This window comes from Carassius auratus, chromosome 44, assembly GCF_003368295.1.
Source record: "Carassius auratus strain Wakin chromosome 44, ASM336829v1, whole genome shotgun sequence".
Classification (NCBI taxonomy): Eukaryota; Metazoa; Chordata; class Actinopteri; order Cypriniformes; family Cyprinidae; genus Carassius; species Carassius auratus.
In genome coordinates, this window is record NC_039286.1 from 892,192 (window position 1) to 902,815 (window position 10,624).

Genomic DNA, 10,624 nt, shown 5'->3' on the forward strand with positions numbered 1-10,624 from the left:
TCACACTGAAAACAATTGGTGTAGACTGTACAGTTTACTTTGAAACAGTTTACACTCAAGAAGTGCTAGTGCATTTCACAAATAAATATAATTTTTTTTATAGATGCTACATCAGTTATTTTTACTGAGAAAAATGGTTCGGAGCATCATAAATATTTTTAAAATGTTGACAGACATCAGATTGAAAAGTGGTTTGGTACATTTAAAAAAAGACTTAGACGCAGGATCGGAATGCATAGAGTGAAGTACACCCTGGCCTTAAGTAGATATACAGCACTTATGCATAAGCCACATGGTTTCCAAATAATTTGTTGACATTACTTAACATTGTCACTTTGTTTGTCTGGAGAATCTGGTGTTACATATTCTCTGTAGTGTGTTATTGCAGACTGCAACATACCAGCAATCAAGTTCCTGGATGTTTTATATATGTGAGCACAGTTCTCTCCACTGGAGTACTCACTTTCAGGGCCTGTCCAGTTATCTGGTTCCTTTGTAGTCCGGTAACTGAATGAAATGATTTAATTGTGAGAATTTTCAACTTGTCAAAATGGTCAAATATTTATGGTTTAGGTTTTAAGACCCATAAATGAAATCGTTTGAGTGCTGTGAGTGTAAACATCTTACATCTTTATTAAGTTTGGTGTTGTTTACACATAGCCATCGAGTCTCTTCCTTCACATGCTAACAAACCAGAATGAAATTACATTTTCTGAATATATAACAGCTTGTCACTGGGGAAGGTACATTTTTATACTTTCTTTATCCTAAATGGAGCCTGTTAGTACCTTGTAGTAGTTGTAATGTGTATCCATAAGGTACCCTTAAATTTTGCCCATATTTGACTTTAATTGGTCTTGAACATAATCATTTAATATGTTAACATGATCCTGCAGTCATACAACATAATTAGAAACTCTAAACTCAAAAAGATTTACTGCAAACATTTGCTTGTTTATCATAGACTGTACTCGTACTCACTCTTCACTTGAAAAATGCAATTATGTGAGAATATATGAGTAGAAAAACGCCTCTCAATGAAAACTCACCTAAATGACACTCATTTGGATCATCCTTGTCAACTTCGTTAATGCATCACAAATATGACCTCCGAGTATACAATGTCTTAAGACATTTCTCTTTCAGAAGGGATGCTTCTCAATGCTTGTATCAGCAAATTATGAGAAGTTAATGAAAAGAGAAACCTGAATCTAGAATCATGTCATTATCTTATGAAATATATATGTGAAGTATATTAAAGACTACATTGGTATACATGCATGTTTTGAACTGCAGGACCTCTCTGAGTTGGTCCAATTAATTTTTTTTATTTTTATTTATTTTTTTTTGCCAAAAGAATCATCTTGTGTTTAGGTTTAAAATAAGTCAAGTTTAACAGTTCTGTGATCTTTGACAAATTCATTAATAACAGCATAAATGCAATATTACAGAGCACTGCTCAGTGTATATTCAATGGCTAGATATATGTATTAAATTAACCTTTTGTTTGTTTATTTGGGAGAAACATTAGACTGTGTTTTTATTTTATTTTTTGTTTTGCTTTTTGTTTTTCATTCATGTCCTATGGCGGTCGTTTCTGACAGCTAACAAGAGTGACTTGTTTAGCCTTTTTGAATCATGTACAGGTGTTGGTCATATAATTAGATTCCCAAATTCAGAATATTACTTAAGACCAATACAAAGAAAGGATTTTTTAGAAATCTTGGCCAACTGAAAAGTATGAACATGAAAAGTAAGAGCATGTACAGCACTCAATACTTAGTTGGGGTTCCTTTTGCCTTCTGCAATGTTGGGTCTGGCATCTTCCTCTTCACAATACCCCAGAGATTTTCTATGAGGTTAAGGTCAGGCGAGTTTGCTGGCAGGGATTTTGGCGAGTTTGTTTGCAGGGATACCATGGTTCTTAAACCAGGTCCTGGAAGCTTTGGCACTGTATGCAGGTGCCAAGTCCTGTTGGAAAATGAAATCTGCATCTCCATAAAGTTGATCAGCAGCAGGAAGCATGAAGTGCTCTAAAACTTCCTTGTATACGGCTGTGTTGACCTTGGACCTCAGAAAACACAGTGGACCAAAACCAGCAGATGACATGGCACCCCAAACCATCACTGACTGTGGAAACTTTACAAAGGACCTCAAGCAACGTGGATTGTGCGCCTCTCCTCTCTTCCTCCAGACTCTGGGACCCTGATTTCCAAAGGAAATGCTAAAACTTTGGACCACTCAGCAGCAGCCCAGTCCTTTTTGTCTTTAGTCCAGGCGAGATGCTTCTGACGCTGTCAGTTGTTCAAGAGTGGCTTCACACAAGGAATGTGACAGCTGAAACTCATGTCTTTCATACGTCTGTGTGTAGTGGTTCTTGAAGCACTGACTCCAGCTGCAGTCCACTCTTTGTTAATCTTCCCCACATTTCTGAATGGGTTTTGTTCACAATCCTCTCCAGGGTGCAGTTATCCCTATTGCTTGTATACTTTTTTTCTACCACATATTTTCCTTCCCTTCGCCTCTCTATTAATGTGCTTGGACACAGAGCTCTGTGAACAGCCAGCCTCTTTTGCAATGACTTTTTGCCCTCCTTGTGCAAGATGTCAATGATCATCTTTTGGACAACTGTCAAGTCAGTAGTCTTCCCCATGATTGTGTGGCCTACAGAACTAGACTGAGAGACCATTTAAAGGCCTTTGCAGGTGTTTTGAGTTATTAGCTGATTAGGGTGGGGCATTAGGTGTCTTCAATATTGAACATTTTCACAATATTCTAATTTTCAGAGAAAGTGAATTTGGGATTTTCCTTAGTTGCCAGTTATAATCATCAAAATGAAAAGAAATAAACATTTGAAATGTATCAGTCTGTGTGTAATAAATGAATATAATATACAAGTTTCACTTTTTGAATGGAATTAGTTAAATCAACTTTTTGATGATATTCTAATTATATGACCAGCACCTGTAGACGATATGAGTGTGCGTTTATGACTCTCTATTATAGATCAGTGGTTTACATAGCATGATGTGTGACAAAAGTCTAAGTTTCATATCTTTCTGGTGAAGTAAAAAATTTGAATGGTTCGAAATCGAAATACACCTTGACAACACCTGAGTGACTGAATGAGTTAATTTAATACAAGGTTTAATTATATTTTAAATTACATTTTAATGATTTTTTTTTATTAAATGTTCAATAAAATGCCATTAAATTGGTGCGTATCTTGTTCAATTAGGAATTAAAATATGTAAAATTAATTTTGCAATTGCCAATCACCACGATAACAATTAATATGGTCGTTTAAAAAAATGAGACTTGTATTTTGAAAACTTTTGAATTTTGAATTGTGTTCTTTGGTCGCTGGCTTCACCACACAAATGGACCGTTCGGTCTCTAATCCCTCTATGTGGGACACACAAAAAGTGTATAAACACCATGAGCAACAAAATGTTGCCGAAACACGACCAAAATACAGAGAGGGAAGACGCCTCAAAGCTGTCAAGGTGGGCTTATTTTATAAAAATGTTTTAGTGTATGTGATTATGTGATTTAAGCATAACGTACTAATCAGTGTGCGCCTTCTCTGCAAAGATGTTAGTCATCTCTCTAGGTTTTGAGCCACAGCCAAATATGTTTGACTGAATCACTGATTTCAGGTGTATACCATCAACTTGGAGTCTCGGTTCCTTGATAGTTCAAGGGGTTCCCGCTATCGGAGTGATGACCGAGCTGGTGCAGCTCTTTGCTCTGTATGGAGTGATCGAGGAGTACAGGGCGCTGGATGAATACCCAGCAGAGCAGTTCACTGAAGTCTACTTATTTCAGTTCCAGAAGCTGACGAGTGCAAAGTGAACATGTTTAAAGTGAGCTTGAGCCGCAATTATTATTGTTATTTTTATTTTAGTTTTAATGAAAGAAACCTCTTATGCTCACCTAGGCAAGGCTGCATTCAGTTGATCTGTAGATTATATTCTTTCATCCATGCCGAGATGTCTGCCAGGCAGCCTAAGATCTGTGCAGCTACCATTGGATCATCTGGTTGGAGTGAAAGATAGAGCTGTGTATCATCAGCATAGCAATGGTAGAGAATCCATGTGCCTGTATGTTGGGATCCAGTGGTGCTGTGTATATGGAGAAGAGGAGGGGTCCAATAACTGATCCCTGAGGAATCCCAGTGATAAGTTGATGTGCTTTGGACACCTCCCCTCCCCAAGCCACACTGAAAGACCTACCAATGAGAAAGGATTCAGACCAGGAAGTGGAATCCCTGTGATGCCCAGTGATGAGAGGTGAGACAGAAGGATCTGATGATTGACAGTGTCAAAAGCAGCTGCTAGATCCAGCAGAACAAGAACTGATGATTTGGAATCAGCTTTTGCAATCCACAGGGCTTCCGTGACTGACAGTAGTACAGTTTAAGTTGAATGGCCAGTCCTGAAACCTGATTGGTTAGCTTCCAGTTTGAGGTTCTGTAAAAGAAACAATGATCTGGAACATCTGGTTGAAAACAACTCTTTTGAGGGTTTTCACTATGAATGAAACGAGAGAGACAGGTCTGTAGCTTTCTGTAAGTGAAGTTATTAAAATTAGTTGTTGTTTTTTTTTGAGCAGAGGGGTTACCCAAGCCTGCTTGAATGCAGTGGGAAAGGTGCCAGTGAGTAAAAGGTCACCAGTAAAAGGTTTTTATCTTTGACCGTCTTTTCAGAATCAGAATAAGAAACTTTCCCATCATGGTCATACAGTAATCCTGAAAAAAAATAAATGATAATTATATAGATAGATAGATAGATCGAGAGAGAGAGAGAGATGTAGATATACATTTATGTATATATTGTACTTAACAATGGTTAATTATTACTGACAAATGGCAGGACCATTTTCATTAAGGCGATCTCTACAATGTCCTTAATCCTCCAGTGAGATGTATCCATTTTGTATAAATCTATACACTGAACAAAATTATAAACACAACACTTTTGATTTTGCCCCAATTTTTCATGAACTTGAACTTAAAGATCTAAGGCTTTTTTTATGTACACAAAAGGCCTATTTCTATTAAATATTGTTCACAATTCTGTCTAAATCTGCGTTAATGAGCACTTTTCCTCTGACGAGATAATCCATCCACCTCAGGTGTAGCATATCAAGATCCTGATTAGACCACATGATTATTGCACAGGTGTGCCTTAGGCTGGCCACAATAAAAGGCCACTCTACAATGTGCAGTTTTATCCCACAGCACAATGCCACAGATGTGGCAAGTTTTGAGGGAGCATGAAATTGGCATGCTGTTGAATATTAATTTCTCCACCATAAGCCACAGCAACACTAAGTATTACAGCAGCATGGTAGTCTAATTTATTAAAATCTTTGGTTAAAAGATTTCAGTATATTAAAAACATAAGCTGTTGGAAGTACATTGAACTGAAAGAACAATTTGTCCCCTTAAAAGATTAATTCATGATAAATTATAAAAAGTACAAACAAACTAAAAATATCCAAAAACAACAGTTCAATGAATAAATGACAATGAAATTTGACTGCAGTTCTTTAAAGTTTTATTTTGCATTAATTCAGCTTGAATCTATATCAACAGTAATTGTCTTCTGAAAGCTGTCACACTTGGTTAGAATAAATGCACATGATAATTCAGGCAGTTTTTAATAATCCAAACAGAGTAAATGCAACACAGAATAGTAGCAAGTAGAGACAAGACCTGACAACCAAGAAGTTAAACAGTTCAATTTAAATACATGACCAAATGGGGTGATAATAAATGATTGATAGTATACAGTCGACACTAATGAGTGTCCATAACAACAAATTAACAAAGGGAAAATGCTGCGTGAAAGTGTGACAAAAGCCTCTTGCACTTGGTAAGTCTTTAATAAGACCTGCACCCAAGTCACGGGGGTTGTTTACTTACAACACCATCTCTATAAAAGAAAGAAATACAAATAATAACATGAGCAAACACAAATTTTTATTATTGATTATGGGTTATATTAAAACCTATGTTCGTCTAAATTTATATAAGTGTCATGATTATGATAGCAACATAAAGTTTGTTTTACCATTGCAGCAACCCCACTGGCCGGCTGCTGTCTTGCAACAGAACTGCTCAGTTGAGCAGTAGAGATTTCCATCACAATGAACTGACTCAGTCTCGCTCTTCCATTTAAGAGCCTGGTCAATGGGCACAGACTGCAACAAAGATAAATACATATGCAGCTCAGATAAATATCTTTGAATAATAGAATATAATATACCATTGAAGTCATTATCTGTCATGCATGTAGGTCATTGTTACACAGTGGTTTTCAGTCTTGGTCCTGGGGTTCCATCGCTCTGCACATTTTGTGTGTCTCCTTTATTTACCACACCTCATTCAGATCATCAGTTCATTAGATGAGAGCTCAGATGTCAGAAAAGAGAGACATGCAAAATATGCAGAGCGGTGGGTCCCCAGGACCAGGATTGAAAACCACTGTTTTCGTGATAGGTTAAATTACTAACAACACAGAGTTACTGGTTGGATGGTTTGCATTACTGGTTGCATATAGTTTGCATTATTTTAGCATCGTATACAGAGTGCTGACTCACCTGAGGTTTCTGGATAGCCTTGGTGGCCGGCTCAGCAGAAGATGGCAGTTTCAACCACCCCCTCAAACAAAGGGTCGATGACGCATCGCAGTGATAACCATGACGACAGCAATGGCGTCCATCTCTGCAGCACTGACCCTGAAAGAGTGGGAAGAATGAGCCAGGGTTAAACATGGAACATACCAAATTTCTCCCAAGGGAGACGAATAAATGAACTTGACTTGACTTGACTTGATAACTTAACAGAGTATAAAAGAGTTACTGATTCACTGACCATTGAGAATGGGCAGCAGTACCAAATACCAAAAGGAGAACGACAGCACGTTGTTCCGCTAGGACATGTAGTAGAAGCATCACAGAATATGATAGAAACAGAGGCACTGTCAGACTCTAATGGGCCTGAGAGATCCATCATTGGCTCATCTGCAGCTACAAGAGCTGCCATGAGTAACATCAACACTGGAACCATCTGAAAACATTAAAGGAATTTGTTTTATATTGTTGTAGCTTTTTTTTTTTTTCTTTTCTCCTGACAGTGAGAATAAGAACATTTACCTTGCTGTCTGGGTCTCCTCTGGTGTAGATTGTTTTGCTGCTGGTTGGGTGGTCCTGTGATGTTCTGACTGTACCTCTTTTATATGTACCCATGGCTCCTCCTACAGTAAATACAGGAAATCTCTTCAGTTTGATTTTAATCAGGACATTTAGATACCACTTTATGATTTTCTGAACATACAGAAGTTTTTTTCATGATCATAATGTTATCAGATATGAAAGAAAGGGAATGAGAGTGAGGCAGAACTTTACAGAGGTAGTGAGAGGATCACTTCCTCCCATCCAAACGCATTTATTTAACAATGTATTTGTTATTAGTAATAAACATTAATTAATCAATGAATTAAAAACATATTATTACGGTTAAATAACTGTTTAATATTTTTTTTAGATGTTATTTATTCCTGTGCTTATTCCTGACTTTTTAGCATTTGTTATTTCAGTCTTTAGTGTCACATGATTATTCAGAAATCATTCTAATCATTTCACCAATCAATTTAATGTGTCCTTGCTGAAAGAAGTATTAAATAAAAAAAAGAACCTTTTGCATTACTTGTTGCATAAAGTTTGCATTACTTTGGAGCCACTGACAGATCTGAGTTTTCTGTATATATATTTCTCACTCATAAATATCTATATCTACAGCGCCCTCCAAAAGTATTGGAACAGTTTCAGCTCATACATTTTTTACATAAGAAGAAACTTTAGAGTTTCATTCCTGTATCTCATGATCATAATTATCTGGACAATTTAACTTAAAGCAAATGTAAAAGTTTGGAAGCTAGAATTTAGCTGCAAATCCCTTGCATGCAATCACAGCAGTGACTCCACGACCCATAGATATCACCAAGTTCTTGGTCTCATCCTTAGAAAAGCATTTCACTCAGCCATTTTCTGCCTGTAGTCTCTTCTTCAGCTGGTGAAAAGCATGTTCAGTTTGATTTGTTGTTTCTTTTTACAAATGGAGGGAGAAATAGAATTGACTTTACTGTAATCGAGAACATGCCACAGTGTGCTTTGAAACCTATTTTTTTTCCTGTTTAAAATAATTGCCTTTTTATTGTCCACTGTTTATTTGCAGCTTGAAAATATTCAATAATGTTCTATTACTGCTGGAAAATTAGATTAAATGATATCAGTGTAAGTTAAAATGCACTCAGATTAAAATTATACAAGTATGTGCAGTACAAGGTCATTATAACATGATAGGTTGCATTACTGGTTGCATTGTTTCCATTACCATGGCATCATATAGTATCTGATCCTGCGTTATGTGTGCATGTGTGTCATGAGATTCCAGGTCTGATTAAGATGTCCTAGCAAAAAAAAAGTTAGAACAAATATTTATTTTAAATTTATGCGAGAGAGTTGAGAAGATTGCATTAAAATGATTTCTTAAATAAAATTTCCCAAGCTCTGACACAACATTTGCAAACCGGATATTTTTAAATTGAGGTTGCCATTCACTTATTATGTAATGTCTGGAATATAAACATTTATTTGAAAACCACACCAACTGCCTATACACTTCTATTCCTTCACTTTTTTTAATGCAGATTGTAGTTGTTGTTGTTTTTTCTTTGACTTCTATACAGGGACATATGACATATGACACATGGAGGGTATATTAAACTGTCTGTCATGCAACCTTATGTACATCAAATGCAAACATGCCATATTTTTTAATCTTTGTCTATTATTAATCCAAACACAGCTTAAATTAAGTCTCAATTATAGTGCCTCACCACTGCAGACAGCAAACATGTAAACGGTTTAGTTCACCCAAAAAATGAAAATTAGCCTGTGTTTTATTCACCCTCAAAGCATCCTAGGTGTATGTGACTTTTTTCCTTCAAACGAATCCAATTGGAGTTATAATAAAGATTCTCCTGGCCCCTCCAAGCCTTTAAATGGGGGTAAGTGGGTGTTGGTTGTCAAATGTTTATTACGTTTGAAATATGGATATTTATCTTAGAGACATGCATGGATTTGCTACAGGAGGACTTTATTCACTACCCAGAGCCGTGTGAGGAATGTTTTATTACGGATGGGTGCAATTTATTTCACATCTTCTAAACACCTGCTTTCCCCATTGAAAGGGCTGGATTCGTCTGAAAGAAGAAAGTCACATGATGCTTTGACGGTGAGTAAAACACAGGCTAATTTTCTGGGTGAAATAAACATTTAAATCTAGTTTACCTTTAACACTTTAACACTCATGACTATCTTATCCTCCCGAAAAAAATAAATAAATAAATATATATATATATATATATATATATATATATATATATATATATATATATATATATATATATATATATGTGCGCGTGTATTGTGGACTATATCTTCATAATCATCATTCATATCCTTCTTCTTCCTGACCCCAGACTTTTGAATGGTGGAGTATACAATTAAATGTCTCCCAGGGAAAATACTTATGAATAATGATATAATGAATAATATGAATAATAATATTAAATGATTAATAATATTTGTGAATGTGCTTGTATGACTCAACAGTGCTTATGTTTGGGAATTAAACATTTTATAAGGATTTGGTTGTGAAACCCCATTATCTTTCTGACTCCATCCATTCAATAAATAAACCAGTTCAACATTTATACTTCTTTTATTTTTTCAATAAATAGGAACATAAAGAGAATTTGCCATTGAAGCTCTTGATAGAGATATTATGCAACATTTATAGCTTCCTTATAAGATTTCAACACTAACTGCCAGCCCGTACACTTCACTTTTTAATACAAACGTTGAATTAAGTGTGGTCAGTTACAACCAGTTGGTTTCCAAATTATTCAGCTGCTTTAATTGTTATGTTTGTTTGCAATTTCTATTCTAGCATTATAAATTATATTGTATTAGTGATCACATACCGGTCAAAAGTTTGAATTCTAATGTTTTTAAAAGAAGTCTCTAATGCTCACAAAACATGCATTTACTTGATAAAAAATATATAGAAATATTACAATTTAAAATGACTGTTCTTTATATATATGAAAACATTTAAAAATGCAATTTATTCCTGTGATGGCAAAGCAGAATGTTCAGCATTATTAGCCTTCCCATATATATATATATATATATATATATATATATATATATATATATATATATATATATTTTTTTTTTTTTTTTATTTATTTATTTATTTATTTATTTTTTTGGAGTAAGATAAAGAAATAAATACTTAAACTAAAAAGAGAGAGAAATGTATAATTTTACTCAGCAAGGATGCAGTGATTTATGTTACAAAAATGATTATTGAACTTTCTATTCATCAAAGAATTCTGGAAAAAAAAGTATCACAGTATTTTCAACTGGGCTGGGATTTCTAAATCGCCCAAAACGTCGGGGATTCATCTTTTTCTTTCTACATTGTGTGCCATTTATTGTGTTCGTTTGAGTTCGTTCGAGTTTTCTTAATCCCGCTCCCGCTGAATTT

General features: G+C 35.3%; 1 protein-coding gene and 1 long non-coding RNA gene across 2 annotated transcripts; one reads left to right on the top strand and one right to left on the bottom strand.

The window, feature by feature from the left end:
* The first annotated feature begins 3,347 nt into the window (after nt 1–3,347).
* LOC113062042 (uncharacterized) lies at nt 3,348–5,678 on the top strand. Its single transcript, XR_003278497.1, has 2 exons — nt 3,348–3,506; nt 3,660–5,678. It is a non-coding gene; the product is annotated as an uncharacterized LOC113062042 (long non-coding RNA).
* LOC113062041 (granulins) lies at nt 5,545–7,302 on the bottom strand. The gene is made up of 5 exons (XM_026231549.1): nt 7,162–7,302; nt 6,881–7,075; nt 6,607–6,744; nt 6,078–6,207; nt 5,545–5,939 (listed from the first exon to the last, which is right to left on the bottom strand). The coding sequence occupies exons 1-5, from the start codon at nt 7,252–7,254 to the stop codon at nt 5,926–5,928; spliced, it is 570 nt and encodes a 189-aa protein (XP_026087334.1). The 5' UTR covers nt 7,255–7,302; the 3' UTR covers nt 5,545–5,925.
* Nucleotides 7,303–10,624: the final 3,322 nt, after the last annotated feature.

What these genes read in the sequence shown, in the direction of transcription:
- LOC113062041 (XM_026231549.1), bottom strand. Translation starts at nt 7,254, where the DNA reads ATGGGTACATATAAAAGAGGTACAGTCAGAACATCACAGGACCACCCA. An exon ending in GAGGAGACCCAGACAGCAAG is followed by an intron (nt 7,076 to 7,161) that starts GTAAATGTTCTT and finishes TAATGTTTTCAG; the next exon opens with ATGGTTCCAGTGTTGATGTT. An exon ending in AGGCTATCCAGAAACCTCAG is followed by an intron (nt 6,208 to 6,606) that starts GTGAGTCAGCAC and finishes TCTTTGTTGCAG; the next exon opens with TCTGTGCCCATTGACCAGGC.